Source organism: Plectropomus leopardus, chromosome 16 (assembly GCF_008729295.1).
Source record: "Plectropomus leopardus isolate mb chromosome 16, YSFRI_Pleo_2.0, whole genome shotgun sequence".
In the NCBI taxonomy this organism is placed as follows: domain Eukaryota; kingdom Metazoa; phylum Chordata; class Actinopteri; order Perciformes; family Serranidae; genus Plectropomus; species Plectropomus leopardus.
Genome location: NC_056478.1, coordinates 7,853,825 through 7,876,789, shown reverse-complemented (window position 1 = coordinate 7,876,789; position 22,965 = coordinate 7,853,825). Strand labels below are relative to the sequence as shown.

At 39.0% G+C, this 22,965-nt stretch overlaps 1 protein-coding gene across 2 annotated transcripts in view; it reads left to right on the top strand.

Moving 5' to 3' along the window:
• Positions 1 to 22,965, top strand: part of LOC121955533 (A-kinase anchor protein 7-like) — a 65,581-nt gene that overhangs the window by 10,416 nt on the left and 32,200 nt on the right. For both annotated transcript variants that reach the window (XM_042503539.1, XM_042503538.1), the window contains exons 7-9: positions 4,495 to 4,607; positions 5,758 to 5,804; positions 7,775 to 7,875. In XM_042503539.1, coding sequence (XP_042359473.1) covers positions 4,495 to 4,607; positions 5,758 to 5,804; positions 7,775 to 7,875 — 261 coding nt within the window. The remainder of the gene's footprint in view (positions 1 to 4,494; positions 4,608 to 5,757; positions 5,805 to 7,774; positions 7,876 to 22,965) is intronic.

Sequence of the window (22,965 nt, the reverse complement as noted above, 5' to 3'; positions counted from 1 at the left end):
TCGTTCCAGCTTCTCAAACGTGAGAATTTTCTGCTTTTTTGTCATTTATGATAGAAAATGAAAAGTTTTTGGGTTTGGATTGTTGGTCGGACAGTTGAAATCGTCACTTTGGGCTCTCGGTATTTGTGATGAGCACAGGGTGCCTGTGGGTCCTTAAAAAGTCTTAAAATGTCTTAAATGCAATTGTATGAATATTAGACCTTAAAAGTCATTAAACTGTCTTAAATTTGAATTTGTGAGGTCTTAATTGCCCCAAATATTTGATCTAATTTCAATTTTCCATTGAGCAATTTCTTCAGGAAAGTCCACAATTCTGACCTACCACCGAACCTAATATTTTACATTATACTTGTGCAAATCTGTTGGCAAAATGAAAATGAACTTAACTCACTCTAATAACCATATTCCTACATAAAACCTGCATGGGACCCCATAGATGCTATTTAAGAAAAGGATTATTTGTCCAAAAATGTGTCTGGAATTTGGCTAAAAATCATCTTGAAAAGGTCTTAAAAAGCATGAAATATATGACTGACATCTGCTGATTTTTTGATATTTTTACACAAAATGATTAATCAACTAATTGTATAAACAAACTTTAGATTAATCAAAAATGAAAACAACAATTTGTGGCACCCCTAAAGAACATATTGTGTTGATAGATGTAAGCTGTGATTTGCAACTTGCCCTGATTTGATTTTCAGTGCCACCGTGTCCTTTTTCTTAAACGGTTTAAGTGGATTTGGTCAAATAATAGGGTGTTTGTGTGATTTTCTGTGTGTGCGTGCATAGCTGCATACTATATTCACACATATCTGGTGTTTTGCATGTAATTTTTCTTCATTTATCTTCTTACATTTGTCATTCTGCATCTATATACATTTGTGGGAGTGAATGCAGAAGTATTTGCGTGTATGTTTTTGTGTGTTGTGCTTTTGGCAACAACACTAAGCCAACATTTCTAAGAGGATTCTCGCTCCATTGCTCCTGCGACACCAGCACACACACGCATACTTGTCCACACGTACAAAGTAACATTTGCTAAATAAGAAAAATGCAGTGATTTATAAAAGGAGACACATGCAATTTGGCACACTTATTGCCCACTGAATGCGTATGTGATTCACCAAGTACTAATTCTATAATTCTGGCTCTTAAAGACATCCTGATGCTCACACATATTTATATTAAAATGCCGGAACATACAGAATTGGAGCAGCATGTTTGCTTACGTGTGGACTTCCTCGCTGCTCATCTGCTGTATTAACTGCTCAGATCAGAGCAAATACTGCATTTGGCATATTAGTGATGGCCAAGCTGAGACAAATCCCAAAAGGCATTTCATCTCAGGGCTTCATATAAATAGGAAATGCAGTAAATTAAGCTTTTAAAGAGATAGAGCTGCAAGGGCAGAGGCTGTACATAATTACCTTGGCTATCAGTTTTTTTTTTTTAATCGTAAAAAGTTATACATTTTATCGGAATTGTCAGTCTTTATATGAGAAATTAGTTATTTGTGAGTTTTTGTGAGCTTTTCATACCAAATACTCTGCTCCTAAGAGCGGTGCCAGTTCTATGCAGAATCAGTCACCGGCGATCGACAAGCAATGCATGTGGGTTAGATTCGTGTCCGTCCTCTTCTTGGCTCTTGGCTCTGATGTCATGCAAAAGGGTACGGCGATAATCTCGCTACATCGAGGAGGACACAGATTTTAGAGCCAGGCATCGGAGTTTCTCTCCACCAACGGGAAGGCCCAGGGCAGGATGGGAAACGCCTGGCTCTCAGCTGATCAAACAGCTGACTGGTTTAGATGATATCTCAACAATATGATGTTTCAGATAAACTCTTTATTCTTGTTGAATTTCAGAGATTTGGGATTTATTTGTCTTATTGAAGGTTTTTTTCTATTAACAGAAAACATGTTGTGGCTGATGGTGACGTTTAGTATTTAGAGAGTAAATGCATTCATCATGAACTAAACGTAGTCTATTGTATATTAACACTGGACTTTTAATTATTTTAGGGACTGTTTAACAACACAAATAGCTCTGACTGTCGGCTGCCTGTTTGCACTGAAAGCGGTTGTGTGTGTGACTGTTAGGCTGGTGTTTGTGATGTATGTTGTGTAGTTTGAGGGTGACAGGTTCCCTCAGCAGATTAATATCCAGCTGCAAACTGATATGATGCTGTTTAACATAAGAATTCATGTAAAAGGTTGAACCATGAACAGAAATGACAGATCGCCTGTGTAATATGTTCAGAGGTTACTTTGACATAATCATAATAATTGGAGACTGAACAAACAGATAGACGGATCTGATAAGATTTGAATGAATCAGAATCAAATCTAACAGGATGTGGGTTTTTCTGTGCCTTCCTGTACAGACTGAAGGCTGCTGGAAAAGTCAGAAATCTATCCGACTTGATCACGGCTGTTTGTCACCACCTCCTTCTGTGGCCGCCCGCTCTCGTCCACCGTCCAGGCTGTCCACCTCGAAACAAGCCCAATGAGCCGAAAAGGGCGTGGTAGTGATGGAGGGAATGTGTCCTCTTGCGAAGACATAATAACATGCAGCATCAACATTATTAAATGTGGCTCTGCTCCAACAAATGGTGCCTCTCAGCCAACGTAAATAGAGGCTGAACCTCTGTGATTGACTCAATCAAACACAACCAACCTTTGAGCGACTGAGTGCACGTTGCAGCAAATGTAAAGTGTGTTGGAAAAGTATCGATAGAAACAGTTTTACTCAGTTGACACTTTAAGCCCCTCTCTAGAACGGCCACTTATCAATCTTAGGTTAACATCCGAAACTAGACACAAGAGGCTTGTCAAGCTTTCACAACAAAATGCAGAGTGTGTGCAGCCAAAACTTTCACCAAAGATGCAACAGGAGAGATGTTGGATATGGATTAAACCGTGTGTAAGAGCTCACTCACAGCTGAATTCATTAAAGATGAACAAAAACTCTTGTGTTTGTTGATGTTAGCTATCTTTAACGTTAGTAAGGCACACAGTTGAAAATTAATTATAAATAACTGATGTTTTAACCTAAGAAATTGTATACCATTTGAGGCTGTTTGCAATTAAATTAAAGAAATGTAAAGCGGGATAATTTGGTTTTTCTGGCAATGGGCTAAAATCATTTGAAGATGTGACCTTTGGCTCTGTGAAATTGCACAGTGTACATCCTCCCTTCTTTTTTGACATTTTATAGGCAGAATGATTCATTTATTACTTGGAAAAAAAGTGCAAATGAATCAATAATGAAAATAATCATCAGTTTGCAGCCCTACTTAAAAAACACCAATATATTGACTTACCCTGCTGTGCAAGAACATTGTTGTTCCTGAATATTTTGTCCTAAATTGTCAAGACCTGAGGTGACACTTAGCACTGGGTCCAGTGAACTTTTCATCTATTTTAATCTCTTCTTTATATACAATATGCTGACAATATATATATATTGTGAATATAGCTCTCAAATGCTTACTGTAGTCAGTTCCTTGTCCTTGATATTTCAGTACTTGTACTTCAGGAAATTTGCCATCATTTCCTTTGGAATATCTCAGTGATGTCTCTAAAAACATCATATTGACATGCCAGGTGTGAAAGCTTGACAGGTTTGACAACACAAGCCAAGGGACGCTGGGCGTGAAAGGGTCAATAATAGCTCATTTCATGTTGACGTTTAGGTGGTGACATTTTGTCGTAACTGCCTCAGGTGAAGTATGTCAGTAGTATGGCTATTTATGGCCAAAATCACAGCAATACTTGTACGTTGTCTGAACACCTATTTGTTAAACAGAGGCATCAGAACATATATTACATTTATTAAACATAATTCATGTGGGAAATAGCGCCAAGTAGTCGAGTCTAATTTGTCAGTTTTATTTCAGAGATGAAAAATGAAACAAAAGAAGATGAAACACAAAAATTTGAGAGTCCATATTGTTAGTTGTGGAAAAGCAAAATGAGGATAAGGCAGGAAGTCAGACTCTCCTGTCCTCTCGTCTGCTCCCTCCACCTCTGATATTGATTATATACTAACCTTTCTCTCCCTGTAGAGCTCCTCTTCTAAAAATACCTCTACGGGCCTCCATCAGTCTGTGTGTGCGTCTCTGTCTGTGGGCGTCTGTCCTTGCGGGTTGTTTACTCTATGTGTTCATGTCCTTGTTCATGTGTTACGTCCAAATGAGGTGAGTGAAAAGCTTTTTGTCCGTCTTCTGACACATTCTCTGCCATCTGTGTCTGTGTGTCCTCTGTTGTGGCTTTTACAAAAGTCCATTAAGGGGATTTGACACGGCTCATCGGGAGGAAATGCAGGTTGATATTCAGCTGATGTTCCGGGCTTCAGTGCATCTCATGACCTCTGTCACATCTCTGCTGTCTGTATGTGGTGACTTTTAGCATCATGTCAACTGACAGCATTCCTCTTTGACCTTAAACTGTTGTTTTATGTAACGTTTGCTGTTGTGTTTGTGTATTGCAGAGTTGTTGCGGAGTCGTTTTGAGGAGCAGGGTCTTCTGCAAGAAGGCAACAGAGGGTTTGAACCCCACCTCACCATTATGAAGCTGTCCAGAGCATCAAAACTACGATCTCAGGTACATACACACGCACACACACACACACACACACACACACACACACACACACACACACACATTATATTTTCACTGAACAAAAATATAAAAGGCAACACTTCTGTTTTTGCTCCCATTTTTTGCAAGTTGAAATAAAGGATCTAAAATGCTACTTTTTCTCCACCATCAAAGGTCAGGCTTTCATGAGAATTTGGCTGAACATTCAACCTCACAGCAGGTCACAATAAAAGGCCACTTTTAAATGTGCAGCTTTTTCACACAGCACAATGCCACAGACGTCAAAATTTTTTAAGGCAGCGTGTCACTGTGATGCTGCCTGCAAGTATGTCCACCACAGCTGTTGCCCGTGAACTGAATGTTCATTTCATTACCACTAGCTGTCTCTCAAGGTCGATTCAGAGGATTTGGCAGTACATCCAACCAATCTAGGGAGCCTGCCCAGGACCTCCACTGCCTGGCTTCTTCATGTGCAAGATTGTTTAAGATCAAAATTCTTTGATTGTGCAAACCAACTGTTACATGAGCTGTCCGGGTGCCTGGTCTCAGATTTCACATGGTCTGCAGTTGTGAGGACTTTAAATGTACTGCCAAATTCTCTTTTGTTCTGGAGAAGAGGTCAACTATTCGATATTTTATTTCAGCTTGTGAAAAATGGGAGCAAATACAAAAATGTTGCATTTATGTTGTTGATTAGTGTATGTGGTTTGCAGATTTACTCAGTATGTTAGTATACTATATGAGTTAGACAATATCAATATGATTATCAGTTCTACATACTAGTTTTATAGTTTATGAGGAGAAATTATTCAGGATTAAAAGTATCTGTGGAAGGGAGAAACAAAATGACATAGGGAGTGATTCAGGGAATGTGTGACAAAGACATAAAAAGGGAGGTGAGGGGGTTAGAGGATGGAAAGATAAGCAGACATGAGCAGCGGACAGGACGGGATGGACAGAGGAAAGACAGCATCTGTCTTTTTCTCCTCTGACGCCTGAAGACATCATATCCTGTCTGGCGTCTGCCGGGTGGCGTCTTGTCTTCCTTCTGTGTGTGTGTGTGTGCGTGTGTGTGTGTTTAAAGAAAGAGCGTCCTAAAGTGTGTGATAAATGTGACCGAAACAGAAAAATATTCTCCTGTTGTGTCTCTCAGGGTATAAAACGTGTGGATCCAGGCCTCTTCTCCAACTACACGAACAAGTAGGTGCTTTTGTTTTTTCATGTGACAAAATCTTCAGGCAGCCATGTACACTGACTATTTTTAGGCCAGTGCTCTTCGATAAATGGGGACATTGTGTGATGTTTTGTGTCCATACTGCATGCTGACTATAGATGAGAGCATGACATGTCAGGCATCATAAAGTAAAAGGAGAGAGCTACTGCACTGTTTGCACAAATTCAGTTGGAACTTGTTTTAAGGAATACTTCACTCTCCAAATCATTACTTGTACATCAGTTACTCACCCCGTTTTATGTTTAAGTTGTGATGATAACTTTGTTTTTCTTGCATGCCTCCATGGTGAACGAAGAATCCTAAACTCTTAGGAGTTAACGTTTAACAACAGCAAAAATATATCAAAAAATCAGTTTACAAACTTTCACACAAGTTGTGAAGTATCATCTTAGGCCCATTTATCCAGTCATATGTTCAGTACTTCCCCAAAAGACTGCCCTTTCTGAAGGAGACCTGAAAAGTGAAACGGATCTGTGCTCTTTTCTAAACCAGTCTCCATTGACCAACAGTCTATACAGTTTGTTTGTGTTATTGTGAGAGTTTGATGAATCCAAACTAAACCTTTAACACCAAACTCACATAATAACACAAACAAACTAACTGATCGAGGCAGCAGTGGACCAGCAGCTCCTGTGTTCAGTGAGGTAAAATTACTGTTTTTGTCAATGGAGTCTGGCTTTGAAAAGAGCAAAGATGAGTTTCGCTTTTTGCACATGATACAGTTATGCTTTGATACAGTTTTTGCTGTCGTTAAACATGGATCCCTATGACTTAAATTCATCAGGAATTTTCTCTGTTTTTTGGTTCATTGTTCACTGTGGAGACATGCAATAAAAACAAATTCTCTTTGCAAATTCAGTGAAACATGGGGTGAGTAACTAATATATAAATAGTCATTGGTGAGGTAAAATATTCTTTACAGTTGTTGTGTGCACTGTCACTTTAATGTTACTTTTCTGCAGCATTAGAATCTTCTGATGAATTTGTTATTTTGAAGTATTTAACTTCTTGAGAAAAAGTTATTGATACAAAGAAGAATAATAAATATAAAACATGCAGAAAACCTCAGTTGAGTAGCCTACAAACAGTTTGGCTGTCAACAGTAAAATCTTATCTGACTGCCAAAGTGAGGACGGATACAGGCCAACGTGTCCCGTTATTTAAGAAAAAAACAGCCTCAGATATTTGCCATCGCTGCTCCATCTAACATGAATTGAGTGAAAGCAAGATGTGCCTTTACCAAAAGTTTTCCTAACTAATTTAGTGTAACACAATGTGAGTTGATATATAAATGGTCATTTGGCAAATAAAGTATACCTTTAATCAGTATTATGACATATTGGGCTTTTTGAATTGTTTAAGCCCTGATAATTTTCTTTGCAATTTTACCCTTTGAAACCTGGGCAAATTGGCATAATTTTTTATCAAAAACACGAGAAGAAAGGAGTGATCAAACCAAAAGAAATAAGCAAGAAATTAGTAAAATGTACAGGAAAATTACCTACACACACACACACACATGCGCGTGCAAACAAGAGAAACACGTGTTTAAATAAAACAAATGACCTGAAAAAAGCCATTTGAATTTGAAATAATTCTTTTTTTTCTGAAAAAATTACAAGTACTTGCTCAGAGCTCAAAGGTTTAAATACTTGTGAAAAGTGTCTGAAAGCAGCCCAAGAAAAGTCATGCCGCTCCAGTTTTGAAAGGGTTAAAAGTGCATCCATTTTATTTGAGCAGCATCGTGTCACAGTGTTTCAGCCCCAGTTTTGTCATTTTTATGGAGCTGAGTTTGGTTGTCACTTGTAGTTTGAGTGATCATTGCTGACAAGTAGCTGCACTGACTGATATTGGCCTTTACTACCTGCTGGAGGCATCAACGCTCTTCTCGCCGTCTTCCTCACTGTCACTTTTTCTGTCTCACTTCAACACTCAGGTTTTTTGGAGACCAGACAGTTGAGCGGGTGGATCTTTGTTCCATGTTGAAAAAGAAGCAACAAGACGGATATTACCACACTGAGACTTCACTACAGCTCGGTGAGTACACACATACTCACACGTACACACACAAGCAGAGCCTAGTTGCGTTTGTGCTCGCTGTGTATGTGGCTGTCGGGTGCAATATTAAGCCACCAGAGGGCGCTTTGTACTCACATTCAGGACAGTGCGTTTCTCCACTTTGCTGTTTTCTAAAGCTTCAGCAGTGGAACAAAATCAGCATGTTTTGGGGTTGGAAATGGCTTATTTTTTCTATCTCTGCCAATTATATTAGCTGAGAAATAATATATCTGTTGTGGAAAATTACAAATTATTTTGGAGCGGTTGTATACCATTTTTCATACCAGTTAGCAAAGCTGGGAGTGCTGGTGATGTGACTGGCAGAGAAGTGTGTTGAGTAAGATAATAAGTAATAACCTTTGTGTGCTTATCAGAACAAGGGCGTAGATTTTATTTCAACACTGGTTTGGACAAATATGAAACTTTGTGCTTTTTCTGCATCATTTTACAGTGTAAATAGTGTGTGTATCAGAAGCTATAAGAGAAGCAGACTGACCCTAATCAAACAGCATGGAGATACTCAAGAGCTCATTTCCATTTAAGACACGGCTGCCAAGTTTAGACATCACTGTCCTGCCAGTTCTTTCAAAAGTTGGCAGCGTTGTTGAATGGCAGCTCTATAATGGCTGCTGAATGAATGCAGTGCTGATGGGCCTCAAGATGCAGCAATTGGCTAAAAAGTGAATGTGAGTGAGGATATTTCTGATGTGCACTTTTCTGAAATGTGGAGAAAATGTTTCATTTTTTGTTACACTTTGATATGGACCTAGAAGATGAACTCCAGATGGCACTGTTGACCACTGTGGGCTTTGGGCTGAAGCCAGATGAAGCCAGACAGGCAGTATTGATGTGTCTAGTATCTATCAAATGCTGCAGGCTTGTAACAGCAGGCAAGGAGCCAACAGGTTATTTTATCTCTAAAAGAAAGACGATTACTTTATTGAATTTACTAGCTTTGTATGTCTGCAGATAAAACAAAAAGTCAGAATCAGAGTTTTAGCAGCCACTCTTTGTTCCACAGCATCTCATCCAGTTTGCAAAATCAACAGACCTCACAGGGACGTGAGGTGCAACAAGTGCTGTTGAGTTTTGTAAGCCAAAATCGATTGGCAGTGATAATGGCAAATTAAATATCTGCTGTTTCTAATGAGAAGAGGAGAGATGCAAAAATCATGTTTTTTTGTATCATTTAATCATTAAACTGCTTAGATATGATTCATAGAGGCACGCATGGGGGAAGAGACCTAAGTAGAATTTTGAAGAGGAGAAGGTCGCATTTTCAGTATCTGAGGTTGTACAGTAAGACCTAGTCGACAAGTTGAAAACTGAGCCTTTTTTAACGCATTTTGGCCTTCTGCCCAAACACAACCGCAGTTGTAGGTCGCTGAAAATGCACCTTTTGTAAAACTCCTTCCAGGGTGAACATTGAACAGTGAACTCTGTTTTCAGTGTTGTTGTGTAGAGGCAAAAGAAAGATTTTATCAAAGCGTGTGCTGTTATCTCCTTGGTGAGGCATCACAAATGAGGTGACATTTCATGCAGTGGTGGACGGGCCAAACTATTGCTGGCTCTGACCTCACCAACAGGACTTTTTATATTTTTAAACATGTATGTACAGTTACTCTTCCACTATATTGAGGAACAGAGGCGTCACAATAAGCTACGGGAGTCCCTGCTCTAGATAGCTTTCTGGTTATAGCTTTCTTTTTTTTTTCTTCAGGCTTCTGACTGACCAACATCTTTTTGTGGCTTTAAGGTTGGAGTCATATTACCGCCTGTTGGTTTAGCATGCTCTTGACAGTGCTTTAGTTTTTACATTTTCAGTTGGACAGACATTTTTTACTGCTTGTGTGGACTAGATTTTTCTGAGAATGATGGAGGGGAAACCCTCTTGTAAAAAATTCCCTAAGTAACTGAATGTATGAAAACCTAATTATGGCTGCCCCATGAGAGTCAGAGGTTTTGTACTTTTGATTTTTTTTGGTCTCCAGATTTTGCTACAGAGTGAGCACTCATAACTTTCACGCTGCTCGTGGGTACAGTCAGCTGTGTACTTGGAAGCAGCTGCTTGGAGGAAAAAAGGCTTTGACATTATCTTCCTCCTGCTTAAAGTGGTGAATTTTAAGCTCACAGCAAACTCACTCAATATGATACAGTCTATAACTTCTGTTTAATATCTAGTGTCAATTTGATTTGACTGACATAATTGCGAGTCGGGTACAGCCCTAAACCTAATGAGTCTCTGCTCTCAGTAAATTAACATATTAGTGCTGTAGTGTAACTTGGTGCACTTACGTAGATTGGAGGCAAGAGTGGTGACCTTTTTCTCCTACACACCAAACATTTAGAAGAACATGAACCATGAACCATGTCATCTATTTCAAATTTAGTGTAATGACAGGGATTGTATCTGCCTCCAAGAAGCCTCACTTGAGGATTTCCTCTCTGAACTACTTGCTAGCGTGGCCTGAGGTTATAGCCAGGCCAGTCTTCTGATGATCACAACCCTAAAAGCCACCAGACAAACCAAAACGAAAAATATTATCATGCTGCCTTAAGCCAAAAGAACGCTTGGTTTTGTGCCTTTTAATATTTGGTCATAGGCTGGGGCAAAATAATTAGTGCTAAAGCAGCAGTTTCAAAGGAAAAAAGTCACCCTGAATGTGCCATTTTAAAGTCTTAGTAAGGAAACTGGCTTATGTGCATTTGTCTCTCCGGATCACCAGTAACAACATACATGAATAAATTATTACACTGTTACCATGGAGTTAACAGGATTAGTGTATACCACCAAGTGCACATAAGCTTCTTGACGGGAACTCCCTAAATCCCACTGTCAAGCAGCTACACTGATTTTTGTTCGTGTGTGTTGGTGTGTGTGTGACAGAGGCTGTCAGCGTGAGTGGAACTAGGCTGTCACAATGTTTTGTGGATCACTGGGCTGTCTGTGAGAAACAAAGAGCGACAGTGTGTGAGTAGGAGTGAGTGACAGAGCGACGGGGATGTTTACCTCACACTTATCGTCATAAGAAAGCTTGTGTTTTTATCAAGTGTTTTTCACAACAATATACATATTAATGCACGCACAGGATGTTAAACTGAGCGCTGAATCCAGTTCTCTTAGTGTGCGCGGTGCAGCTCAGTGTGGAGGGTTTAAGCTGCTAGGCTTGCTGTCTGTGAATAAGAAAGAAGTGTCTTTCTCCCTAAAGCTTATAAGTTACATAATTTTTTTTTTTAAACCAAGTTGGTGTGAATTTTGAAATAAGAAATAACACAATTGTCCTCTAAGAGGAACTTTTGCCATTACAAGATTTTGGTCTGGTGTGATATGTAGTTTATGATAGATAATGTTTGCAGCCTTGTATTGCTTTGTTACTGACATCACTGAGTCAGTTTGACGACTTTCACTTTACTTGTGCTACTGTTACACTATACATGACATAGGTTTTTGATGGTGTAATCTACCTATAAAGCAAGGAATCTCTGTCCGTGAGTGTGAATGTGTTTGTCAGACCTCTGCATATGTTGAGAACTGTTGATCTGACTTACTTCATACTTGGCGGTTGTGATGTTGGGGACCCAAGGATGTGCATTGTCAAATTTAGTGCAATTGGACACTCAACACATTCAGCATTAATAAACTTTGAATAAAATAGCAAACACCTTCTGTACCTCTGTGCTGCAGCTGGGGCGGGGCTTTGTGCAGGATGTGAGCAGAGCATGTCAGTTTTTGACCGGAAGTAGCAATGACCCTTGGTGTATTTCTTTGCTATATTGACTTGTAACCAGGGGTGAAACGAGGCTTGTACGGTCCGGTACTCCATGCTACTAAAAGATTCAGTGCACTGTACAGGGAAGAGGGCACAGCAGCTGGCTTACATGGGACATGCAGACACACACAGAAGTAAATAATAATAAGAAGAATACCTTTTATTTACGAAGCACTTTTCAAGGTACTCAAAGACAGACAAGAGTACAATGTGAATTAAAAACACACACCAGCAGGATGAACTTTCACATCCTAAACTCATAGACCTAGATATATTTTTAGATCATCAATTAACTGACCCAGTAATTACAGCACTGATTGACAATGTGAAGAAAAAACTGGTAGCACTGATTTAGCCAGATGAACTTCACGCACGAGTAGAAGTGGACTGATTATAGTGGAAAACTTCCAAAGCTTACCGTAGTTTTTAGATTGATAAAGACATTTTTTAGGAATGGAAAACAGCTGCTGTGCAGATGGTTGGAATATAATCTATCTAAAAGCTGATGGTCTAAGAATGGTAGAGCTGTAAATTTCTGAGTATAAAGCCATGATAAACCTAACTGCTCTGCCAGCACTCGACAATCTTATTGCTCAGTGTAGACCGTGACTCAGAGGGGAATAAAGATTTTTCAAACTGTGCAAATTACACCTGAGGGAGTACTACCTCATGGTTAGTTATTGCCGCATATATCCTCCTCTACATCCGTGTTCCTCACACTGAGGTTCAGTATGCTTTTTCTGGTGGTGCACAGTGGTCACTGTCTGATTATGTGTTAATCCCATAATCCACAGTACAACATAATCCACAACGCAGCCCGTGATACACAACCCAGTAGGGTGTGATTGTGTGTTGGGATGGGGGAGGGGGACAGAGTATAGACAGTGAGAGGAAAAAGGTTTACAAGAGGTTTTCGTTGGATATATGTGATCCCATTAAAGTTATACCAACTCTACCAACTCCTGAGGAAAGTATCTGTCTTTTTAGATACTCTGTTATGTCCAGTGGATAGTTGATAACTGTGTCTATCTCCTGTTTGCACCTCAGTAAGTAGAGCACAGTGGGTCTTGTGTGCGTATGTGTCCCCCCGTTTTCTGTAATCATTCTGTTCACCTCTCTAAATTCAGACTTTCTTGGGGGTTCACGAACGCAGCACAGGCGGCACTTGTCATGAGTTCTTTTTTCCCGTAGCAGTTTGAAGAGTTTGAGGAGTTGGAGTTGCAAGGTGGGTAATTGATATTTTAATCCAATCAGACTTTTAGACCCAGCATAATGAACTGTTAAGTTTCACTTTTAATGCATCTGGTGTTCTGCTGCTCCGTCTGTGCCCAGAGTGTGTGCTGTGCTCCGAGAGTGTGTTGCAGTCATTAACCGAATGGTATTCCAATAGTGCTCCTAATGAACAGCCCAGCTCCATAAAATCAATATGTGGTGGCAGATGTTTACATTTTTGGCAGACCACCAGAAATAAATGAAAATGTGGGAAACCTTTCAGTTACTCAAGATAACACACAGATGTTGTTTTGAACAGTTTCAATTTCATGGTGTAGTTCAGTAGAAAGAAAATAGTTCCTTCATGACACAAGTTTTTCAAATGTTATTTTGGCACTTTGAGCAACACAAGCCGAGTGCCATCTAGTTTCATTATATTGGAGAGAAGGCAGACATCTCTACTACAAATATCTCCAAGACTCTGCAGCTCACATATAAACAATCTAGATTGGTAAATAGCACTACATGTAAGAGGAAAAATCTGCATTTCTGATTTTGTGGTGAACTGTCCCTTTAAGTCCCTTGGGCCAGACAACTAAACAGTGAGCTATTAATCACTATAAAACCTGTTAGAGCTTCAGTGATATTCTCCTGCTTTCTCGTCTCTCTTGTGTATTTCTCCTCTGTTCTGTATACTAAAAAAGGAAATTCCTTGAAATATTGTGTTGCCACTTCTGTTTAGACAGACGGACGAAAGTTTATATCTCAGAACAAAAACACACACTTAAGTCTCATTTTATTCTTTTTCCACACTTTGCTCTGCTGGATGTTAATGTAAGCAAAAGAATGGAGGTAATTAAAAACGGTGCGTCATCACTCGTCATGTCACTTTAGAGGGTACTTGTTTGGAAAAAATAAATGTTTAAACTCCTTTTGGTAAGCCCGAAAAGGCCAAAAACATGTTGACTGAGAAATTTGAAAATGTCGTGACTTTCATAACACATCCCTACTTGTTTGTGTCTTTACATTAACAAACAAAGAGTCGGTGTGACATTTCCAGTTGATCTGTAAAGTGGAGATAATGCTCTTCCAGTAAAGTGTTGGTGAAGCTCCTGTCATGACCTATTGGTATTTACAGTATCATCCTTAGCTTTATATACAAAAATGCATCTATATTATACAGGCATAAATATATGCGCACACACACACACACACACACACACACACTTACACAAATCTCCAGCACTCAAGCAGCGTGCACACATGGACAGATGAAGGTGGTTTGTCGCTCTGTGACCTTTTGGTATTTTATTGAGATAAGGGGACTCACTTCTGTACAGACTGTGCTGCTTGGCTTTTTCCCACAAAGCGAGTTGTTGGCAGAGCTCGTTTTCCAGTTGCCAGCCACCAGTGCCAGATGACGCAATTTCCTAATTTGCATTTGAGTGGACTAACATCTTTCTGGAGAAATACTAAAACAGGAAACTGCAGCTTTAGAAACATCAATGTTGAGGAGTTAATGGCTTTTGGGCAGTGTTCAGGTTTACCTGAGGCCTTAAATGTAAAATGTAGTGTAAAAATATGTAGACATGGTGAAGTCTTGTTGGAGATGGTTTAATTTTTTAAGAGTCAATGTGCACTAGAAGACAGGAAAGGGCTTCAAATGAAAGCTGTTTAGTTGTCTAAATGTCAACAGTGAAACAGCATCTTGCTCCCTAATCTGAGCTATGAACGCAAACCATAAACCTGCATAGAATTGAGTGTATTTTATTTCAAACATTAAAGAAAAATAAAATAAAAATATATATGTTAAAAACACCATTAACCAATAAATAACAGTGAACACATACAGCCAACTTTAAATACAAAATTAAAATAAACATTTCATGCCTGAAATGGAGTAAACAAGTCTGAGGAAATATCTGCTCTGCTTTTATAACAATAGCATAACAATAATTATGTTGCTTTCAGTATTGAAAGAAACCTGGCGGGGGGGGGGGGATTAAGTGGATAAAAATTAATTGGCTTGCAAAAAATCTATGTGAATAACAGATTTTAAAAATACAATTTCTAGCATGAGCACTGTAGTGTTACTGTTAATAATTTCCTGGGACTCAGCAGCTCATTTGCAGTCTCTCCCCTTTTTCTCAGTATTTTCTGAGCTATTTCTGTTTCTGAGGACCTCTTTTACTGTAAACAGCAGTGATTAGCTTCCTCTTGCAGCAGAATTTCTTGAGAAACAACTAATGCTGGCCTTAAACCAAACAACTTTCCAAGCAGTTTCACTGGCATAGACAAAGTTCAAAGGTTGAAATAAAATCATGAGGGTTTTGCTGGAGTTGTAGCACGCTCCTGTGATCTCATTCGTTTCGTGAGGTCGTAATAAAATTTAGTCCAAGCCGTCTCAAGTCTTTTTCTCATCTTGACGTTCCGACAAAATAAAAGCAACATTATTGTTAATTTCTTAGCCGTGGCTTATGCAGATACAGGTGTTTAATAATGTGAAGATTGTCAACAACAAATAGTTGCACTCTCTCCTGCACCAAACAGGAAACAGCAACTGGATAGACAGTGAACATGGAGGAAACTCCAGGGAGTCGCAAGAACGTGAACAGGTCTCGGTTGTCTTATTCTGTTAAAAAGGACGAGGATCTGGTGGAGTTGAGGAGGGAACAAGAGTCTGTGTTTAATTTTGCTCGTATCTGATCCATTAACTGGCACTTACTTTGTTCAGAAATCTTAATTTTTGATTCAACGGAGGCTGCTAGTGAGTTAAATGCCACAAAATCCAGAATGTAAAGTTTGTAAATACAGTTTATCTTTATAGTTTATGTTAAAGCCGAATTGACAAGAATACTGTCAACATGTGACACCTTTTATCTGTTCGTACGTCATATTTCTTAGAGGGAGTTTTGTGTGATTTTTTTCCACCAGAAGCAGACTGGAAAATAAATAAATAAATAAATAACAGTGATCACATACACCCAACTTCAAATAAGCAACTAAACTAAACATTTCATGCCTAAAATTGAGTTGAAAGAAACAACATGCATGTCTAAGAAAAGATCTGCTCTGCTTTTGTAAAAACAGTACTAAAAAATAATTTTACTGCTTTCAGTATTGAAAGAAACCTGGCAGGGGGAACTGGATTAAGTAGATAGAATGGAAAATAATAATCATAAAAGAAATCTAGATTTAGTCTTGCAAATAGTGACCCTGCAAGATCAGACTTTTACAAAATTTTATAATGTGTGACTAAAAATTTCCATTTTCTTTAGACTTGAAAGGGTGTCAGTGTACTAGGTAACATATTACCAAAAAATTTTAAGATCCAAAAAACAGTCAGCTCATCACGACTGGCTCTGTTTCTAATAATTAATTTTACAGAATAGACACTAAACTCCCTCTTTCCTTTCCTCCTACTCTTCCTGTCTCCCTCTTCTAATTCATTAGAGTGAGAGGACATCTGAATTTCTAATTCATTAGCGAGGGCATCTGAATAAGGCCTTTGTTGTAGTTTTGCATATATCTATCTCACACCACAGTGGTATTGCCAAAGTTTGTTTGATGACAGCAGCATAGCACTTAAACAAGCGTGAGCCTTTGCTAATTTCAAAGCTTCAAAAACACAGCAGATAATAATTTCACAATTGAAGGAAGTGCTCTTTGAAGGGACGAATTATTAATGAAACTCCAACAGGCAAAGCGTTATTCTTAGATGGAAATTAAAAAGGTTTGAATATATGTGTATGTCAAAAATAAGAGCTTCCACCAGTATGATTTTTGTTGTAGTATTTTAAATGTATAACTTTGATATAACTTTGACAATTTTCATGTTTTAGTTTAGTAAGAATATCCATCTGTGACTGGCATTGCACTGCCTTTTTGGACGTCTGTGAGGAAAATATGAGAAAAGCGAGCGTAATGTAGTGTATCCTGCTCATACTCCATTTTCGTCATATCATTAAAAATGTCATAACTACCAATTACAAGATTGCTATTCAGAGTCTGAGATATTTTCAACTTTTTTTTCCATATAGAGAGAGAGAGATCAGGTTTTTTCGGAAGTATTACATGAGTGCAATTTCTTTAAGAATTTTATTCTGTGAATGTAAAAGCCAAGATAATAACTACATTTATTATGTACTGTGCAACCAAAAAGCCAAACTCATGGCTTCAAAACAGAGTCCAAAACAATGTGTGATGTCATGGTTGCTACATTCATAATTTTAGACAGTCTATGGGCCCAAGAGGTGTGACAATTGCTTGTTTTATCCGTTGTTGTTTATAATGGTGGAAGACAGCCGCCAAAGCATCTGGGACACAAAGACAAAAACAGCTTCACACATTGCTCCAGAGAACTTGGCTGAGGCTGCTGCCAAGAGCGCCTGAAGAGTCCTAAAGACGCCTCAATAGCAACAAGTCCCTGCTAGTGCTTTTTAAATATTGGTAAAGCGAGAACAGCAAAGCCTGTGCTTCAGAGACTAGTGTCTTATCTCATGTTCTAAATCTTCTACATTAAGTGCAGCAAACAATAAGCACCTGACAACTGAGTACTTGCAGTAGTGATTGTTAAGAGGACAGACGAAGGGCTGAGATAAAGCAGATGAGACAAGGAGGACATCAGGGCAAAGGCCAGAGAAGAAAAAGAAAATAAAGCAACAGTGACTGAGCAGATCGGAGGATGGACGGGCAAGTGAGGGAGATCGAAGAGGATGGAGGACGGAAAAAGTGAGATTAAACAGGAATGATAAACGAGCATGAGGAGAGAAAGAAGAGACGGAGGAGAGAAGAAAGGACCAGCACAAGCAGTGGAATTAAACGGATGGCAGAGATGAGACGAGCAGATAGGGTGGCCAGACAAACGGCGGGAGAAGATTGAGAGTCTGAGCAAAGGTGACATTAACAGACGAGCGAATTGAAGTTTGATATTAAAAGGAGGGGCCGACATGGGTCAAACAAAGAAAGAGTCAGGCGGTGCGATGGAGAGAAAGGGAGAGGAATAATAGCAGAGAGGAGAGTGGGGAAGATTGGATAACGGTTTAGAAATGGAGAATTGTCCCTCAGGTTTTCTCTGTCAGATGTGATGAGAATAAGCCGAAACAGAAGTGAAATATTTTTCCTCCATCTGTTTCTCTGTCTGCCTAAACATTTTATTCCATTGTTGATCATTTTGAAGATTTATTTAGCTGAGCTCTGTCAAACATTTCAATGAAAACTAATCAACTTGTCCTGCTGCAGGACATGAAACTAAATTTAATCAAGAAACATGTTTTTTTTTCAAATACATTTCAAAGTCCTCATGTTAAGAATAACCCCAAAATTACTCTCATCTGAATCAAATCCAATAAGAGGCTACGTAATAATGCAACCAACCTCAAGATGTGGTAAAAATGTAAACCCGCAGCAGTGAACATAAAACAAAAATCCCACAGCCGTAAACCGTATGATTGATTCAGAGAAGCTTTAACAACCTGAACAGTCTGGATGGGAAAATCGAAATACCACAGAGCAATCACATTCAACAGCAGCAACTAACTGAATGGTTAGTTTGTTCTCTGGAGCATGAGTGAACGCCCACAGACCACGAATGCATGTTCACGAAATCGATTCATCGCAGTAAATCAGTGAACAGCATATTAAGGCCTGTAGTTTCCACTTTGTGTGTGTGAGAGAGACAGATACTTTAGAGAAACAAACATGCTTTAAAAGGCAATTTTCCCACCCAAAGCTGCAGCTATGACTAATAAGAGTGGTGTTCTAGTTGTCTGGGGAATTTAATGATAAACATTAGGGCCAATTCTTAATTCAATTGGAAAAACTCGCCTTTTGCTGAACTCCTCATAACAATGAAACAGTGTTTGTTTACCAAGCCTGTTTGTTTTTGTGTTAAATCCAGGCTGTAATATGTGATGCATATAAATAGCCATTTTTTTTTTGTCGTTTGGATTAAAGTGGACCTTTCATGCTTTTCCTCATTTTCTGTCATATACTGTTTTAAATAGAGTATTCCCTAGCTTTTGTCTCTTTTTCCTTGGAATTTGTACCTACAGTTAAAAAAAAATCTAAATCCACTAATTTCTTGCAATTTTTGGAACATTTCTTACCAACTTGCCTTTTTTTTTCCATGTTTTTGAATGAAATCTCACCAATTTGCTTAGAGTTCAAAGGCGTCTGAAAGCAGCACGGGAATAGTGATGTCTCTCCAGGTTTCAGAGGGCTGGTGTGTGGGGAAAAAATGTCTAGTAGAAATGCTAAAATGGCAGGCATGTCACACACACGTCTTAACATTATTTATAACACGTTTTTGTTTTTGTGCTCATACAGCATGGTGTTTCCATTCTTTAAGTGCTGCAGTTGCATTTACGTGTTATGCTAAACAGAAAGCCACATCACCAGAGCAGACTGAAGCCTCTGTTATCCGCAGCATGCAGTTGTCTTATGCTCGACGTGTGCATAACCTGTCTTGTGACTCAGGCAACGTGAGTCGACCGTCAGTTGAACAAAGTCAACACTGTTGCAGTGTTTTCTTCAGCCGTCTCTCTCACTGCATTGTAAGCCCTTTAATGAGAGTGTGCCAAAAGTGGCTCCTAAACATTTATTCACAGACTTGCACAAACATAAATTTCGACTGTGTTTATTAGTCCCCAAGCTTTTGTTGTTGAAATGGCAGGAAAAGGTATGAGCACGGGCGAGTTAAAAATATCCACATATGACATGTTGTTTATAAAAGCGCTACCTGGTTCTGATCAGTAGCTTTGGATAATCATAACAATATCCTGATATGTACCTCCAGTTAAAAGGACAAATCAATGAGATGATGCCTGTGTGTGTGCAGGAGTGACGTGTTCATGTACACATACGGCCGTGCTAAAATCAACGCTCAATAGCAATTCTGCCTCATCAATGACAACACTTAAGCCCTACAAATAGCAGTCATCACGGCCGTGTGTTTGTGTGTGTGTGTGTGTGTGTGTGTGTGTGTGTGTGTAAAAAGTGGCAGCTGTGAAATAAATGCTGCTGTTGGGGACAGGGCTCCACTGTCTCCTGACACAGCTGAGCTCAGTGCCTAATGCACTACAATATATGTGGCTTGTGTGTATGTGTGTGTGTGTGTGTGTGTGTGTGTGTGTGTGTGTGTGTGTGTAGGTTTATTTTCTTTCACATTTCTGTCACTCTTCACACTCACCTCCCCTTACTACCACCACCACCACTACCACACCCCACTCCTCCGTTTGTAATCCTCCATTAATGTGAAGAGTAGAGGTGTGTTTTTAACGAGGCCTCCTCTTGAGTGTTGTGCACATGCAGCTACAAATAAGGGATTCATTAGATTTGTCAAGGACTGAAGGGGGATGTCGATCAAGAGGGCTTGAACCAAAAGGCCTTCTGGTATAAAATTAATGTTTCTTAAGAAATGGTTTGGGCTCTTAGCGTTAACCCATTAATCGCAATGCAAAAAAGGTCTGTACTTGTAGTGTTTTTTAAAATTTATTTGTTTGTTTTTGTTTTTTAATCGCAGTATTCACCGGCCAACATTTCTATCTTTAGGAGGGAAGAAAGGACTGGAGCACGCTGATCAATTTTAAGCCTTTAATGGTGCAAATGAGGCATGGGCAGTTACTTTAAGTTATTTTTTCATACCTTTCTGAAATTTCATCTTGGCACATGGTATACAACAGGATTATTGATGTGCAGCTGTAGTCTGTCAGCTTTGACTCTGGTAAAGACACAGTGGTGTTGAAACGTTCCTCTCCTTTTTGCACTGTTAAAGACTGTAAATTAGGTGCTCGTGTCCTTTCTTCTCCCCCCAATAAAGTCTCTGTCCTTGAGCTGAGAGGCATATTGTTAGACAATGCTCCAGGAACCGTGCGTCAACTGAAATAACCTTTTTTTGTTGGGGCTCCTTTGAATTTCTTTCCTTTTTTTTATAATTGCGCCAAAGAAATATACTGGACAGGTCATTGAACAGTTGAAAGAGAATAGTAACATTGATCCAGTAAATCTCTTCTGGGATTTACTGTGCTACATTTATCTATCTATCTATCTCTCTATCTATCTCTGTCTTTATGTCTGTCTGTCTTTATTTCTGTCTGTCTGTCTGTCTATCTATGTATCTGCCAAATGGCATTAATCGCAGAATTTCAGTAGTTAATCGCGATTAATTCCTTTTTTTAAAATCACATTTTCAATTCCACTATTTTGCATTGCACTGTTCAGATATCTTGAGGTCAGAAGTCAAGGGACCCCTGTGAAATGACTATGCTGTTTTTCCATTGCCAAAATCTTGCCTAACTTTGGAGTGTTATTAAGCATGACATGGATGGTATCACTGGATTCTTCAGGTCTTGTGTCATACACCAGTATCATCACTCTCAATTCAAATCCAGCCCGATACATTCTCTTAAAGATGGAAAAGTTGGCAAGTGATTAACAAATTAAAAAAAAAAAAAATGAATGCATTAATTACAGACCTTAATTGTGTCGGGATTAATGCCTTAACGCTGACAGCCTAATATGTGTGTGTGTGTGTGTGTGTGTGTGTGTGTGTGTGTGTGTGTGTGCAAAGAGCTAATAATAATAATAGATAATTGGAATCGCTCTTTTTTTTCAAAATTTAAAAACATGACCACAAATTAGTTTATATTTTTTACTCATAAATGCAGCAGATACACTCCATTTTACTCCCCTTTCATTAAGCAATAATCCTCTTGCTACTTTATTTAATTAACTCAAACTCACAGATTGATGGTCTCTTTTGACTCTTGAGTTGGCCACCATCCACTTCACCAGCAGTAGACTAATGGATGAAGCTCAGCATTTTTTTTTCTCTCCTCTGTCAGAGCTTTCAGTCAGCAGCTCATGCTGCCAGACTGAACCGAGCTCTGACTGTGAGCGCTCGTTTGAGGCCATTACATCAGAGTGCAGTGCTGACGCTGAGCTCAGTGAGAGCAGGAAAGTCTGTCTTTTTTGGACACCACAGCATGTTAGATCAAAACTGCTCATCTAATTTCATTATGCAAATATGCAGGTGACACTGCCACTATTGAGACTGAGAATCGATCAGTATGAGAATACAGATAAACAATGAGAAAAATGAGAAGAAACTGCTTATGACTAATCAGTTATGGGCTTGCGGCATCTATGGCTGCACTTAAACACTGAATTATTCAGTGTTTACTTTCAACAGCCTGATGTTCATATGTTTTCACAATGTGTCATGAGGCATTTAAGACATGTGACGTGATTAGACCAAATGCGGATAACCAAACAGATATCAGGTATCAGCCATTACTCTGTCAGGAATCTGTTGGAAAAGTCAAAGGCAGGACTCGATTTAGTTGAGGTAGTAAACTATCAAATTAATATTCCTACAAGTGCTGTTATAGGAGGTACTTTTATGCTTATTTTCAGGGTCATACTTGTATTTTAAGTTTCTACAAGAACATTTTAGCATGTTATAAAGTAAAAAAAAAAAAAAAGACACTTCATTTTCCTTATACTGTCGGTGCTTGAACCTGTATTCACCCTCTGTCTGAAATGTTCGTGTAAGCATCTGTCTCTTTAAGCCAGCCTCTTGAAAAAGCCCAGTCTGCTCTGATTGGTCAGTGTTTCTGGGTTTTTCACATCTCGGTATTTCTTCACCATTGTTGCAATTACATGTTTCTCTGGTGTTAGCATGTAGCTACTTGTAGCACTGTACAGCAAATTACCGTAAAGGAGAAGAGCGGCATTTTTTATTGTGAAAAATCCCTAATAAGACCTTTTAAACACATCTGACCATGTGCTAACAGGAACATGATCTGAAATCAAGAAATTAACATCAGCAGCCAAGATGACATGTTTCATGCTTGTAGCTATCTTCAGCAATGTAGGCTACGTAAACACTTGCAGTGGCGAGCCTGGAGCAGATGGCCATGTAAAGAAACCTGTAATGAGCTAACGTCAGCTTGTCTCCATTGTAGGGAAAAAAAAGTTAAATGGCATAAATGACTTAATGATTAATGAATTATTGAATTATGGATGCATGAGAGGAGAAGCAGAGTGCAGAGTGAGTGAATGAAAATTTTTAGATCGGCAGATGTTT